The 16,297-nt window shown below is 35.8% G+C and overlaps 1 protein-coding gene across 2 annotated transcripts; it reads left to right on the top strand.

Annotated features, from left to right (window-relative positions):
- The first annotated feature begins 202 nt into the window (after window positions 1–202).
- xrcc1 (X-ray repair complementing defective repair in Chinese hamster cells 1) lies at window positions 203–14,429 on the top strand. Of its 2 annotated transcripts, none has more exons than XM_065270535.1 (18): window positions 203–340; window positions 661–757; window positions 871–963; window positions 2,267–2,374; window positions 2,492–2,650; window positions 2,808–2,885; window positions 2,976–3,099; window positions 3,222–3,316; window positions 3,953–4,088; window positions 4,444–4,675; window positions 6,904–7,020; window positions 7,509–7,593; window positions 8,264–8,357; window positions 10,982–11,024; window positions 11,907–12,034; window positions 12,120–12,210; window positions 12,369–12,444; window positions 13,272–14,429. In XM_065270535.1, exons 2-18 carry the CDS (start codon window positions 707–709, stop codon window positions 13,377–13,379), a joined length of 1,818 nt encoding a protein of 605 aa, XP_065126607.1. In that variant the 5' UTR covers window positions 203–340; window positions 661–706; the 3' UTR covers window positions 13,380–14,429. The 2 variants fall into 2 exon arrangements, with proteins under 2 accessions (XP_065126607.1, XP_065126608.1); XM_065270536.1 differs by having other exon boundaries at window positions 209–340; window positions 668–757.
- The last annotated feature ends 1,868 nt before the right edge of the window (window positions 14,430–16,297 follow it).

Below are 16,297 nucleotides of genomic sequence, written 5' to 3'. Positions count from 1 at the left end.
AATAATAAAAAAGTGTAAATAATGAAAGTATTATATATTGAGTGGACTATTTATTCAACATTGATGCTAACAGTTATTTTTGCCTATAAGAAAGAAATAGACATGGTTTGAATTTTTAATTAATATTGAATAAATAAACTATAAGGACGGACTTTTATTTTACTATTGACCATCTGCTCCGGAGGAGCGTCGCTCTGATACGGCAGCACTCGGAAGTGACGTCATGTGTTGTGAATTGAGAGGGAGTTCGTATGCGTGTTCGCGGATTACGGGAATCAAAAACATATTCTCATATAAAACTGTTATCAGAAAACTGCACCGCTAGTTGGGTTGGACTTCGGTACACAGCTCTTACGTTTATTACACTTTTATTATTCTGAACATTTTAGTTACGCTTCTGTTTTATGATCCTCAATAGAGGAGCTCTATTGTTAGCTAGCCGCACACTGTGCTGTAATAATGAAGTCTGGCCTTAAATAATTCATTATTGACCTGTCGTTTTTACTCACTGCCTTTAAAATCACTTAACAGGCACTTTAAATACGAGCTAATGATTCAATATAGCAAACATAAACAAATAGGCAAATAAATGTTTGTTCTATTAAGTCTGCTACTTTAAATTGATATGTCAATGTTCACCAGTGATAATTCTTGTTTTAGTTTTTAGGTTTAATGACATCACAGACAGGTGTATAACTAGAAGATCATGCCTGAAATCAAAGTCAAGCATGTTGTATCCTGCAGCAGTGAGGATAATGTAAGTCATCTTTATCATTCAGAATCTGGGGACAGATTCACAGTCAGAGCTGTCAGATGTTTGGAGAACCATGTGTTTGTGTTGTGCTGATGTTTATCATTGTTTTATCACAGACTCACAAAGCAGACAACCTCTTGAGCTCTGACACTTACAGGAAGTGGAAAGCTGCAAGACCCGGAGAGAAACAAGTTTCAGTCATTCTTCAAGTACGCTTGTTTTATTTATTGTAGCATAATCTTAGCAAAGTTCACAATGAAGTAGGGGAGAATGGGGCACAAAGTAATGCTTTTTTGGCTTTGGCTCTATCATTCAAAAAATATTTAAGTTAGATGAATCATTATTTTTACACAATCATTACACACATCTCTGCTACAAATGAACACTTAAAGTTTGTTTGTGGGTCCTACCGTTATCATACAATTACACCGAAAGTGACAGGAGTGCAAGCCTTACCCCATAGCCCACCTCATTGGTTCATTGTAACAAACAGAGGGTTTGTTGTAACACCTGCTAGAAAATTTAGTTTGAACACAAATAATTCAATCAAATTCTGTCTATTGTTTATATATCTACCTATAATAGATAGATATCCACACATTCATCCATACATCATTCTTCATCTAACCATCATTGTGTTATGCAGCAATGCATTTAAATAGATTTATTTGAAAGGGCTGCACAATTAAGACAAAAACTATAATAGTGAGTTATTTCCCCTGATATTCTATTAAGTTATCATTTTGATGAATAGTATTTACATTGTTTTCATTTCATTATTATCATTGTATATCTGAGACTTCATTATAACATTGTGTGTATAAAAATGTTTTCAATCTCAGCTATCAGTTACTAGAAGTTTTCTGACATGTTTCAAAATGCTGTTATGTTTTAGGTAACAAGACAGTGATTAAAATAATATATAAAATGGTTAGTTCCAATCCTTGATTTTGATTGGTCAATAGCTGGCCTTTATTCCAAAAGCACAGATTGCTCGGCCTGAATAAATATGTAAAGTAGCTGTCTTACAATTAACCCTGCGTTTGTTTGTGCCCCGCTCACCCCTACAGTAAGTTTTGCTATATGACTCTTATTTCTGTCTTACACAATGCAATGAGCTTGACATAAACTTCTATTTCCCTGTTTGATAAATACAAACAATTATCATCCACTATTTTGAACATCTTTTCTTAGAAAATGTTTTTATTGGGTCACCGAGAGTTTTTTTTTACACATTTGGCAGATGCTCTTATTTAAAGTGACTTGTTGTGCATTATGATGTATACATTCTATCTGTATGTTTTGTGACCTTTGCTCTGCTAACACGTTGCTGTTCACTTTATTAAATGTAAAATCGAAATAGCATTGTTTTCAAACAACAGCAGTATAGCATGCAGTGATAAGCAAGCTTCTTTTTTAACATTTCGTCTTGTTGTTGTTTTTTTTAGTGGTACAGTTAATTGTTTTATGTACCCAGCTGTCTGTTATATTAACAACATTTCTTGTTTTCAGTTTGAAAAGGAAGAGCAGATTCACAGTATAGATATTGGGAATGAAGGTTCTGCGTTCGTTGAAGTCCTTGTCGGTCATTCCACATCGGTCAAAGATCAAGATTTTGAGGTGTGAATCAAAGTTCATAGCTTGAAAAAACTAAACTTGATCTGCATTATTTATGACACGTTCTTTTATTTCTGACAAATTGGTTAATGTGTGGTTCTTTATTTTGATCTGCTGTAGGTTCTGTTGGTCACATCGTCCTTCATGTCTCCTACAGAGAGTCGAAACAGCACAAACACAAACAGGGTTCGCATCTTCAGCACAAACCAGCTGGTAAAGGCCACGGCGTCAGAGAAATGGGACCGTGTGAAAATAGTCTGTACTCAGCCTTACACCAAGGTAAAGCTGAAAGGCATCTAAAAATGCCATATTCATGTGTTCATGAATGAAGATGATATAGTTTACATAAAAAATCATTTAATTTAACAATGTTAGTTACAGTATATTACTTTGAGAATGTAATGAAATAAAAGTTTGTTTCTGTGTGTATGTGTAGACAACAGCTTATGGCATCACCTTTATAAAGTTTCATTCACCTCCAGACGGCAGTGAAGAACCGAGCACATCTCCAGCTGTAAGTCTCTGTGTGTTTCTTCAGTCCTCGTGTTAAACATACTGCTGTTTTACTGTGACTTAAACATCTTTTAACTCACTCTTTTAATAGAAATTAACCAAACTGGGTCAGTTTCGAGTTAAAGATGAGTCTCCGTCCTCTGGCTCCAGTATTCAACCTGGCAGTCTGTTCTTCAATAGAGAGAGTTCATCTAAACCTCCCGCAGGACTTAAAGGTACAATACATTACAACACAGTTTGTTCAGATTATACTTTTTAATACAAAGAACAGCTTTACAAACTCTAATGACAGATATGAAGTAAATGTAATAATTATCATCTTTTCTTTTTGTACCAGCATCTCCTCAGAGCAGCAGGTTGAGTTACGCTACGGCCGCTCTGAAGACTGAAGGTCCGTCTGCTCAGAGTTCGAGCAGCACTGGCACCCAGCAGGTATCGGCCCGTCTCTGTCTTCTCTTCAAAAACCAATAGACCATGACCAGAGGCGATCATTTACTCAAATACGCACTCATAAGGTGGAGGACGTACGGTCAGCTTGTTCAGCGTCTCACGGCATAAACTTTTCTCAATAAACCTTACTCAAGATTTCGTTCATTAAAACCACATGACTGATCTTTATGATCTTTCTTTTGTCCTTGCTTCGTTTTCATTTAAATGACTTCACACAGATCAAAGTCCAGTAAAAACTACAAGCTGCTAAAATGAAGTTACAGCTCATGTTTTTTTCATCATCTCTCTCTCTCTTTCAGTACTCAAGCACTTGTGTGTCTGTTTGTAGTCGATACACCTGCACATTCTCAGCTGTATTCTGCTCCTTATATTAATGAGCAGCACTTTTTACGTCCTTTATGTGATCTTCACTGAACATAAATCATCTTGCTGAGGGCTTTCAGACCAGTGTCCACCTTCAGTTCATGCTGAGACAGCAGATCGTTTTAATTACCTGCGATGGGTTATTGAACTTCATAGCGTTCCAGAATTTTATTCTTCTAATTAAAATGAGAAAACTGCTGATATCAGCACAGTTCATTTGATACGCGTTGTGTTTCTTTGTGTGTCTTTTTATAGGCTCCTGTAAAGAGGAAGTTTGAGTTTAGTAAGGAGCGTTTGGATGCCGTGGGTCCTCCGTCTAAACGACCCACATCATCTGAACCCACCCCTGTGACGCCTAAATCTAAAGCAAACACCAGTCCCTCCACTAAACGTAAGATCTACTTCACACACAATTATTTACTTGCTAACTGTTATAAATCTAGTTGTCATACTAGAGAATATTAAGTGTTTCAATTAAAAATATTTTCTGTGGTAATCAACATTGTCCCAAATCATCTATCATCTAAGCTCCTTATGATCTTATTATAAACAAACATGCACACGTGTGGTTTCTGGAGATGCATTTTTTGTGTATTTTCCATAATCTTTGTGTTAAAAGGGCTTATGATTATCTTTAGTTCATGGCATGAAGTTGTTTTTGTGTGCACACAGTAGGTTGTGAATCTACATCACATTTTTGGAGTATAACTAAATGCTTAAATGTGTGTGATGTGTTTAATTTCTAGCTTCTCCAGCCCAGAAGACAGAAGAAAAGAAGCGAGAGAGTCCCAAATCTAAGCCAGAGCCCAAACCCAAGGCCAAACCGGCTAAAGCAGTGCCTTTAAACCGCATCATGGAGGGAGTGGTGTTTGTTCTGAGCGGCTTTCAGAATCCCTTTCGTGCAGAACTGAGAGATAAAGCTGTGGCCATGGGAGCTCGATATCGACCCGACTGGACCTCAGACTCCACGCATCTCATGTAAGAAAGTTCTGGACAGATTTGTTTGTTTGTTAAAACGTTCAAATTCAAAAGAAATAAAAAAAATTGTTATTGAGTTTTTTATTGTAATTAACTTTTCATGATTAAGAACTAGGATAGTTTCTACAGATCCACCGATCGATAAAGAATGCGAGTCGAACCACCCCACAAATCACGCTATAATTAGAAACATTCATACACAAATAAGACATTTAAAAACACTTGACTTTCACCGTTGTAATGACTTACCACTAAAGTCAGAGGTGAATTGTGTGAATCAGGGAGTGAGTAATTAATTGACTTGTGTCAATAAAGGCAAATGTTCTTTATATGCTGATGTTGCGTGTGTTTTATTGGAACAAGCATAAAGTCACCATATTTCCATTGTTCATTCATCCACAGTTTATAGTCCACACCAATCCTGGACATAATATACATGTGTAGCGAACCAAAACTCCAAAACGTTGAAAGTATATGCTCAAACAATAAATCTCACATATTCGTGGTAAAGATCATGTTTCACGCTCCTGTTTCACATTGTTTTACGGTCAAAAAACTGTGAGCTTCCCCCGTACACACAAACACCTGTCCCTCTATCCCAGGTGCACTCATTTATTGATTAAAAAGAGATTGCCCCCTACTGGTTTAACATGGAATTTAGTCCGTCCGTGCCTATATTAATTCCTTCCCCGCACCACAAATGAAACATTGATATGCAGGACTATAACCAGCCGTTCTCCGGACAATCTGATAAACTTCCTCAGATCAACGGACGTCGGGTTCCCCTTTGTTGTTTAATGTTGTGTCTTATTAAATTACATTTATTTTGCCGATCCCGAAGTGGCAGTCAGTTTCACAACATGTCTGGGACACCACTTTATTTTGAAATCTGCACATCTGTTATTTAATGCAGTTTAGGTGAAAGTGCAATGTATAATCATTTATTTTATAAAAATAAAGTTTTTTATGGTTTGTATGAACCAGTGTGAGGATAAAATGAAGAAGTGTCCTGATACATCATATGAAGATATATTCAGTAATTTCATGTTGTTGCTTGGGGGTGACTGGTCTTCAATGCACAAATATAAATTGACCAATACTTTGTGTTTAAAATGTCACAACTGTCCCTCTTAAACGGCAATTTTTCATTTACTTTGTTTGAGTTTTTATGGCGACACATCAAGCTTTACACAAGTCAATGGTTATTTCCACAAACCATAATAAACACATTAAACTATTACATTTATTCAGTATTGTTTTATAAAAATACAAAAATATTATATAAAAATTATATTGCTTCTTACGCACTAGATTTAGATGTGAGTTTATGAAATGATTTGCTTTTTTTAAAATGATTTGCTTTTTCATTTAAAACCTAACAAAAGTACGCACAAACACATTACGAACTATTATAAACATGAACTAAGCAGATTATGGGGCGGTTTCCCAGACAGGGTTTAGATTAATCCATGACTAGGCCTTTTTGTTATTTTAGGACATTTAAGTAGTTTTTGCAAACAAACTTTACAAAAAAACAATCCTAGTATGCATCTTGAGACAAAACAATGGCACTGATATGTTCAAATATGTCAGTGCAAGGTGTTTGGAAATTAAAGCAACACCAACATACATTTGAGTCTATGGCAATTTCTAAGAAAGGTTTTACTTGGATGGATGTGTGGATACAGATCATGGGTGCACATGCACCACATTCAGCTCTGGTGTATGTATTATGATTAAAACAAATGTTTTTTAGAGATTTACTGCGTTTGTACCAGATAATATGTCAGCCCCTAACTGCACAAATTATGCCGATCTTCCTGGATTTAATAATAAATATTAAAAAGCCAGTCAAAATGGCACACTTGTGTCCTTTGCAATACAACTACCATTAGCTGTAGTGGCTCAAGTCTTACACAAAGGAGCTCAAAGATGGCGGTGCCCACATTTACATCAAAACTAAGCTGGATATGTTGTCAATAACTCTATTTGCTATTGGCAGGTCAGTCACACCTACATATCAGGATCAGCCAAGAAAATTGCAATTGGTGCATCTCTGATAGTTTCCCTAGAATTGCTTTAAGGCAAATGTTTTTATTGTTTACATCAGGGACTGTATTTGTCCTTATAGGCTTGTTTTCAGAGCCGTTTGCTTCATGATGAGTTAATTTCTGTATGTAGAGATGTTTGTTGTTCAGCTGATCTGAAATCTGTTATTTCTTCTGTAGCTGTGCTTTCTCCAACACACCCAAGTACAGTCAAGTGAAAGCAGCCGGTGGCACAATCGTCAGGAAAGAGTGGGTACTCGACTGTCACAAACGAAAAGAGAAGATTCCCTTTAAACGGTAAGAGAGACGTCAGTCATGATACAGAGACTTCATCTTTTGTTCTTATGGGTTCAGGATTTACAGTTTGTCAATGATCAACATCTAGTCTTATAGGTCCAGTAGATGGGAGAGATCTGTGGGAGTGGTCTGTTATTGTTTAGCATACTGTCATGTGTTTGAGGCAGCAGTGTCCTCATGTGTCTGGCTCTATTGTGATGCTTCGAGTGCCTTCTCGTGATGTATTCTGTGTTTAAAAGATTCATCTGGCATGAGTAATTAAAACCTACACTTCCTTTGAAGATGAGGAGCGAGTGTCTGTCCACACACACACACAGGATTCATTTGTGCTCACCGTGAATGATTTATGGCTTTATCATATTACTGCTTGTTCCTATCGTTTGTAAGGAAAATGTTTCCTTTGGTGTTGTGATGAAAACAAAAGAGATTACAAATCACAATCCTGTTTATTTTCCTGGAATCTCAGTTCTCCTGTTGATCTTTTCCAGGTATCTTATGGATGGAGCCGAGTCCAGTTCAGAAAGTGATGAAGAAGAAGAGGAGGAGAGTGAAGAGGAAACAAAAAGAGTAGTGGTACATTTCACATGCAACATGATTTACTTTTAAAATTCATCCCAAGTTCACAGTTTCTGCTCATTTGGACATGAATATAAAGAGCCATTTAACCTTGGTTAGGTGTGCTGTTACCATAGAGACAACTTCACCAGGTTAAAGGAAAACACCACCGTTTTTCAATATTTTACTATGTTCTTTCCTCATCTTAGATGAATTCATACATCTCTGTCTTTTATCAATGCGTGCACTTTTAATCTTTGTACAGTGCCTCGTGAATGTGTTGGCATTTAGCCTGGCCCCATTCATTCATATGGCTCCAAACAAAAGTTTTATTTTGTGCCACTATACTTACTGGTGTAACTCCTCATGTAAGAGTCTTTAAACAGGGAAAACATGGAAGTGTTTGGTGGCTTCTATAAATTTATCCCTGTTTGGACCTTAAGGAATGAATGGGGCTTGGCTAAATGCTAATACATACACGACACGCTGTACAAAGATCAAGTGTACGTATTGAAAAAAGATAGGGATGTATTTATTAGTCTAAGTTGATGTAAAAACATAATAAAATATTGAAAAACGGTGGTGTTTTCCTTTAACTGACTCCCCGATATGCATCATGTAGATTTAGACACAGAGTTGCATTAATATGAAATGAGATGAATACCCTCATTCTCTCATCCATTTATAGAAAACTCCAGAAAAGAGGGATGTGACCCCAAAAAAGCAGCCCATCAAGAAAGAGGAGGAAGAGTATGAAGCTTCAACAGATGAAGAAGCCCAAGGTAAAGATTTCAGTAAGCTGCTGATACACTGTAAAAAATGACTTTCTTACTTCGTATTTTAGTACAAATATCTAAACATTCTTAAATTAAAGGTATAGTGGAGGATTTTCTCGAATTTTAGAAAAGAACCGCCTTATCCACATTTTTAAAAAATGCAATTGCACAACACTCCTGATTGACAACTAGGAGGACCAATAGTGTTGATGATCCACCCGGAAATAGAAAATCCTCCGCAATACCTTTAAGATGCGGTTTCTTGATGAGCAAAATAGGAAAATAACTAAATAAAAGTCTAGTTCTTAGACAAAAAAAAACATAAAATGTAAGTGAATTTGTGCAAGCAAAAAATCTGCTTTTTTCTTTACTCTTTCACCGCCATTGACGAGTAAACTTAAGAGAAAATTTAGAGAAAATGCCCCCCTGCTACTTATAAAACCCAGAAGCATCCACTCATCAAAAAACTCAAAAAAAAACCTGTTATCATCCTTTACAAAATTTTTATTATCAGCTTTTTGCTCAAATGATGGTATTTAAAAAAAACTTGCCTATATTTGAGAGGTGATAAAAAGAGAACCAATAAAGATAGGATGAAACGTTTTTGTTTGAAAGCAGAGCGTCTGTTTTTTCATTTGATATATTGTATGTTTATATATACATCATCTTGAATTTTTAGATATTTGTACTGAAAGCAAGACAAAAATACTAAGTAAGAAAGTCATTTTTTTCAATCATTTCAGTTTGGATTTCAAAGAGATTTCAAACAAATCTATAAACGTTATTACATCAACTTAAAAGTGCATTACATCAACTTAAAGGTGCATTATGTAAGGATCTCGTTTTATTACTTTAGAATGAGACATTTTTATCTCCATATGCCGTGGGTCTCCTTACATCAGGGGTGGGGAACCCTGGTCCTGGAGGGCCACTGTCCTGCAGAGTTTAGTTCCAACCCTAATTAAACACACCTGAAAAATCTAATTCAATTCTTCAGGATTACTTGGAAATGAAATTCAGGTGTGTTTGATTAGGGTTGGAACTAAACTCTGCATTACAGTGGCCCTCCAGGACCCAGGGTTCCCCACTCCTGTCTTACATTGAGGCTGCCATTTTTGCACCACCATGTTTCTACAGTAGCCCTAAACGGACAAACTGCTCTACAGAGCACATTTCGTCCCTACGTTGTCTCAGACGACGACATGTTTGTCCTGCACTGAAAAAAAAAGACTTTCTTTGTCTTGTTTTCAGTAAATATATCTACAAATTCTTAAATCAAGATGTATTTTCTTGGTTAGCAAAATGACAAATAAGTCTAAAAAAATTAGTGCTTAAAATAAGCAAAAAAATCTGCCAATGGAATAGACCCCTTCAAGGTTTGTAAACATTGAATGACGATCGGGTGCGCGCGCAGCATGGGGTCAAACTGTTCATACCATTTAGGCTTTATAATTTAATCTAACAGGGCTGAAAAATGATGACTTACCTCAAATGAAGTGAGCACTACAAACACAAACCTCTTTGATATTTGCATTGTCCCAGTCTGCATGTTAATTGCTTGCAGCCGCAGATGTATTATTTTTTTGTTTTTGAGATTGTGCATGAATCGCGAAAACTTAACAGAAGACCTGGTGCGATTTTCACAGCCCACAACGTAAATAGGCATTTTTGACGATACCGAATAATACTCAACTCAATCTGCTGTAATGACTTTTCTGACCCCGACATGCGCAGTGGAAACTGCCTGTGATGTGAACCGTGAAGGGGTCTATAGGAAAAATGTTCTTGAAATAAGTTGACTTTTTTCATAAACACTTAATTCAAGAAAATGTTTCTTATTCCATTGGCAGATTTTTTTGCTTGTTTTAAGCACAAGTTTGCTTAAATTTTATATTTTTGTCTAAAATGGTGAACATGCCAGGTAAAGCATGTGACCACAGGGTCCGGTCTCCCATCAAATATCATTCATGTCAACCTGTTTGCCGTGAGGTCTCTTCACTCCAGCATTTGTGAGGGAGGAGAGAAGAGGAAAGAGGGCGATTTAATGAAGTGCGTGTTCAGATCAATCTGAAAAATGAAAGAATGAAGAGCGAGAGATGTTTGGAGAGGCTGGAAGTGTAGTGAGAGCAGTCGTGAAGTGGAGACTTGGGCATGTTTCTCATTTCTATGGAAATTGAGTCCATAAGAGCCGCTGAGGCCAGACCTTCATCCTCTAAGATGTGTTCATGCAACTTTAAACCATTAATTAGAGAAAATGATGAGCTATTACCCATCAACGCTGATCATTCATTGTGGGTGCTTTTCTATTATACACGTGTGATGTTGAATTGTATTCAATTATTTGAATGAATGGAGCTGCTCTACTCTGTAATCTTCCTGTTGTTTTACATTTAATAAAGCTGTTTTTGCACTAATGCCAGACATACTGTATTGTCAAAAAAGTATTGTGATTTTGACATAGTTTAATATAGTTTTACCTTTTGATTAAGTGTCAAATGGAAAGAGAGAGCATTTCCATATTTCTTCAGGGTAATAACTGTGTTAATCTTTGTTTTATATGTAGTATATCTGTGTTTATATATTTGTGTGTTGCAGCCCATACTCATGTTAAATGATCTGTTGTCTTACAGAGGAAGATGTGTCTGGCATGGACACTGAAGATGAACTGAACAGGTAACATCTGTCTTTCTATTCTCAAAAGATCTCCAGACATTTCACTTTCTGTTCCCTTTCAGACGTTTTTCGCTCTTGAGTAATATTGTTTAAACACAGCTGTGCCCGCTAAAATTGATCAGTGACAAAGATTCAAGCTGGATATTTTACCCTCGCTCTTTAAGCACAGAGACAAATCATTCAGAACATTATGCATGTTTTTAAACTATGCTTTTATCTACTAGTAAGAATGAAGTAAAGTCAGATGTCTAGTACAGGTGGACAGTAGTGAAGTATTTACTACTTAAAGGATTACTATACTTAATTTACTCACCACCATGTCATCCAAGATGTTGATGTCTTTCTTTGTTCAGTTGAGAAGAAATTATGTTTTTTGAGGAAAACATTCCAAGAATTTTCTCATTTTAATGGACCCCAACACTTAAAAGTTTTAATGCAGTTTAAAATTGCAGTTTCAAAGGACTCTAAATAATCCCAAACGAGGCATAAGGGTCTTATCTAGCAACACGAGGGTCATTTTTGACAAGAAAAAAATATGCACCTTTTAAACCACAACTTCTCGTCTTCCTCCGGTCGTGTGACACGCCAGCACGACCTCATGTAATACATCATCATGTCAAGAGGTCACGGATGACGTTATCGAAACTACGCCCCAGTGTTTACAAGTGTAGAGAAAGAGGACAGTTACGACGTTGTTGTATGTGGAATGATACTAATTAATGTCTGTGTCGGTTTATGGTCCGCAAATGTACATTTCATATATGTAACACGTGACTTTTCCACGTGATCATGTATTACGTAAGGTCACACTGGTGCTTTTGTCTGTGTTTTCTGCTGTTGTGTTTAATGAATGAAGGTTGTTTATATGTTACAATGTTTCAGGGTGGAGATGGAGAGGAAGAAGAAGGGAAGCGTCGCTGAGGTTAAAGATGAAGATCCGTACGGCGGCTCCACTGATGAGAACACCGACGCTGAGGAAGAGGAAGATAAACCCATACCTGAACTTCCAGGTTAGATGGCCTTCATGTTGATGTGGGCGTATCAAGAATTGATCAAAGTCTGTCTGTTCTCATTCAATATTTGTTTGTCCTTCAGACTTCTTAACAGGAAAGTTCTTCTATCTTTACGGCACATTTCCCGACAACCAGAAGAGACTACTTCAGCGTTACATCATCGCCTTTAACGGGTGAGAGCCGGAGCATTAATCACAGTATTGTTAGGAGTGTCTGTTGTAGCCGTCACCCATGTGAAGTGCTGTAGATTATAAAGACATTAATGTGACGGTACAGACATCGAGAGGATGGAGGTGGAGCGTGACCAATGAATGATGTGCTTATTCCTCAGAGCTGTTGAAGACTACATGAGCGAGAAGGTGCAGTTTGTTGTCACCAGTCAAGGATGGGATGAATCCTTTGAAGATGTGAGTGTCTCATAGTTTTCTTCATGTTTTTACTGCAGTAAATAAAGAAACACTTTTTCATTCATTCATTTAGGCAACAAGCCATTCTTACATTAAATAACTAGATTTGTGTCATTTTTAAAGAAAGTTTGACTTTTGATCTATGATGAAATGGTGTTGCTTTCTGGTCCATCTTAAATTCATCTAAGCTTTAAGGGGTCATATTATGAGATTTTTTTAAGATGTAAAATAAGTATTTTGTGTCCCAAGGGTGCTTATGTGAAGTTTTATCTCAAAATACCCCACAGATATTTTATTACAGCATGTTAAAATTCTGATTTTGTTGATGTGTGGATAGTGCAGATTATGGAGCGGTATTATTGTAATTGGCCTTGATAACTACCTCACAAAACAGGCAAAATCTGAACGACCTTATTTTTCATTTGCTTGCAAAAAAATGGCTTCTCAGTTGGTTGTTCCTTTTCACATTTTCTAGGTTGATAGAAGCACTGAAGACCCAATTATACATTTTAACAAAAAAGCCAGATTTTCAATCTATGACCCCTTTAAGTTTATATCTAGAGTCACATGACCTCAGAAAATGATACAGTATACACTAAAGTTTAAGTAGTATGCAGTACTTACTATCAAGTGGTCTTAGTCATCAATTTTTAATAGAAGAATAGAAATTTAAGAGGTTTTCAACAGCAAGATGTGCTACTTATAAATCATTTGTGTGAAGATGCTCGGTTTTAAGACTGCAGTTATAATGATGAATTCTTCATTGTTTTAAACATCTTATCAAGTCAAAGCTCTTTCTTTTCATCTTTTGCATGTCTTTTTTACAGGCGCTGATGGAAAATGGAAATCTGAGTTTTGTGAAGCCCTCCTGGATATTGGCCATCAATGACAGGCAGAAGATGTTGCCGTATCAGCCGTACACAGTTGTTCCTTAAAAGACGACAGTAATCAGAGTAATGAGCTGAGCAGACCCGAGTCGTCTTAAACCAACAGTTCAACCAAAAATCAAACTTCTGTCATCATTAACTCGTCCTTTATTTGTTCATTGTTGGAACAGAACAGATGTTAAACCGTATGTCTGAGCTGCTGTTATAATAAAGGTGATTTTATTTTGTCATCAAGGTCCAAAAACAACAAATAAACAAGCAAATCTAGTCCAAATATCTAAAGCCAAGTGATTCCTCTGGGCTGATGTTAAACCCTTCATGTGTTTTCAAGAATGTTAATTGAGGTCTGTTCCTCGTGTAATGATTTCATATGCCTACAGATGACTGTGTTATATAATTAGATGGGATTATAACCCTAAAAAAGACGATTAATGATGAGTTTTATTTGTCCTGACAAAGCTCTTAGTTACTCTCTGTCTATCTTCACATGATGTTTAGAAAGTCATACGAGGTTTGATGGACATGAAGAAAGTTAATGAATTGTCAGTAACATCAGCATGTGAATCAGACTGAACCACACAGATCTGAAGATGAAAGACATGCTGATTTATATTTATGAGCGCTCACCACAGACGTCGGTTCACCCGCAATTAAAAAGTGCATTTATTAAGCTGTTTATGAATCCTTTAAATATTCATTTTTAAAGACTTGGAGTCTCAGATCTGACTTTCGCAGAACATTCATATTCATATGTATTTAGTTAATTATTCATAGCTGTTTTATATTCATGGTGGTTGCCCTCATTACTCTGTTTAAATCCTGGACGTCTATCTGTAGGTGTGTCTTTGTGATTAATATTTCATGAATATTCAGATAAGAGTGCATTATTTAGGAAATATTAATAGGAAGTACCTAGACACTTGATTAAAAAACTTCCTCATTAATGACACACAACACATTCTTGTGGTTTTTTTAATGTCATGAGATTATTTTAATATTTTATTGGACTTGTGGTTCATGGTGTTTATTTTGAAGTTCTGTAGCATTTTTCAGTGTCATTTCTTTTGAAATCGTTCATAATAAAGATTTGAAAATACACTCATTTCTGTTTTTCAGCATTTGCTTGTGAAGTGTTTTAAATATGTCATTAAATATGAATTGGTCAAATGGTAAAACTGTTGATCATACAGTAAAGTTATTTAAAGGTGCCATATAATGTAAAACTGTATTTATGTAGGCATAGACGAATAATAAGAGTTGTGTACATGGTAATGACATATCATGAGCCTCAAATAAGATTGTTTCCTCCTTCTTATTTAAACCTTGTGCATACAAAAGACCGCTGGAAAACAAACCAATCACAACATACCCACCAACTGTGACGTTAGATGTACATCCCAACATTAAATTAAGGACAATGTTGTTACAATGATAAAAACAATGAAAAACAGTCACAATGAAAAAGTTGTGACTGTTGAGTTAGCACTATATGCTAGTTAACGCTATATGCTAACGTTTAGGCTGTAGTTCTTCTATTGATGTTACAGTTACGTTTTGCAGGTCCATACTGAAAAAAAACCCAAACTTAATTACCACTCAGAAACGTCCCTTAACAATCTCCAAACAATTGATTATTCCTCAACATCTGATACAGACTCAAACATAAGATCTGTTTACACACACAGAGCTACAGTAGGAGAAACAGCCAATCAGAGCAGAGCTCAACATTATTATTCATGACCCTTTCAAATAAGGTAATAATAGACCATTTCATTCTAAAGACAAATCCTAGTGTGGACATGTAAAACTGTCTCTGGATCATTTTTGTAATTTATAAAGGCACAAATCTTCTGTGTAGATATTAGATAATAATTTAATATATTATTACAATGCATACTTTGGCACCTTTAACATTTTTTATCACTAGATTCTCTATTCCTGCTTTTAAACATCTGTCCTTGAGTCATGTATAATTTTAAAAGAGAAGAGAAAATCTTGACCTTTGAGCAAAAATCTGTCTATGTAATTGACAGAGCCTGTCCTGTCCTGTCCTGGTCTCGTTTATTTAATCAGTCTCGGTTGCCTCTTGACTCATCTTGTGATTTATGTCGTCTTTTAACTGGGTCCCTGATGTGCCTGGTTTCATGTGGCTCACATATTAAACTATTCATAACAGACACATGCAGTTCTGTAAAGAATTCAGTTTAATCTGGATCTGTGATTTACTGCTCTGTGGCCTCTAGCTGGTCTAGAAACTGTATTCAGAGAAAACATTTATGTCAGTACACTAGAAATCTATTTAAGTATTACTGGTATTGTTTAGTTTTTCAAGTACATTGAAGTACTCAATTAGAATTATATACTCTTCATTAGTATATTTGTAATGCATAACGTTTATTAAATACTTATTTAAATGTAGTTTTAGTACATTCAAGCATACTTTATTTTTACATGGGATGTTATGTATTCTGTCTTAGCATTTTTGCCATTTTACACTTTGGATACACATTGCATAATTAATTTATTTTCTTGCAACAATGCTTTTTATAGCATTATATTAATCGTTTTAATAAGCATATGGCTATAGAAGAACTTTGTTTAGTATTGAATGTTTTCAGTATGACTTAAATGTTAAATCCTAACTGAATGAAATAACATTCATCTCCAATGTTTAAATATTTGGCATATTTCATTTAAACACAATTGTTCTACATCTTTGTACCTGTGCTATTTTCTACTGATTTTTAAGGTTTAAAGAGTTTCTTACATAAATAATCATTGCGCGTGTCTTACTGATTGTAATATCATGTCAGCAATAACCTGCCCACACTGAATGATGTGCCATCTGATTACTATTTAGGTGCTGGGTTGCCAGTTATTAGTACGAAAACGAACCAAAAATGTATTAAAGAAAATAATCAGTTCAGACCTTATCTTTCAGAAATAAATCAAAGACTCTAACAGTA

This window comes from Paramisgurnus dabryanus, chromosome 13 (assembly GCF_030506205.2).
Source record: "Paramisgurnus dabryanus chromosome 13, PD_genome_1.1, whole genome shotgun sequence".
Taxonomy (NCBI): Eukaryota; Metazoa; Chordata; class Actinopteri; order Cypriniformes; family Cobitidae; genus Paramisgurnus; species Paramisgurnus dabryanus.
The sequence above is the reverse complement of the archived record's forward strand: the minus strand, read 5'-3'. Positions and strand labels throughout refer to the sequence as shown.

What these genes read in the sequence shown, in the direction of transcription:
- xrcc1 (XM_065270535.1), top strand. Translation starts at nt 707, where the DNA reads ATGCCTGAAATCAAAGTCAAGCATGTTGTATCCTGCAGCAGTGAGGAT. An exon ending in AAGTTTCAGTCATTCTTCAA is followed by an intron (nt 964 to 2,266) that starts GTACGCTTGTTT and finishes TCTTGTTTTCAG; the next exon opens with TTTGAAAAGGAAGAGCAGAT. An exon ending in TCAGACTCCACGCATCTCAT is followed by an intron (nt 4,676 to 6,903) that starts GTAAGAAAGTTC and finishes TTTCTTCTGTAG; the next exon opens with CTGTGCTTTCTCCAACACAC.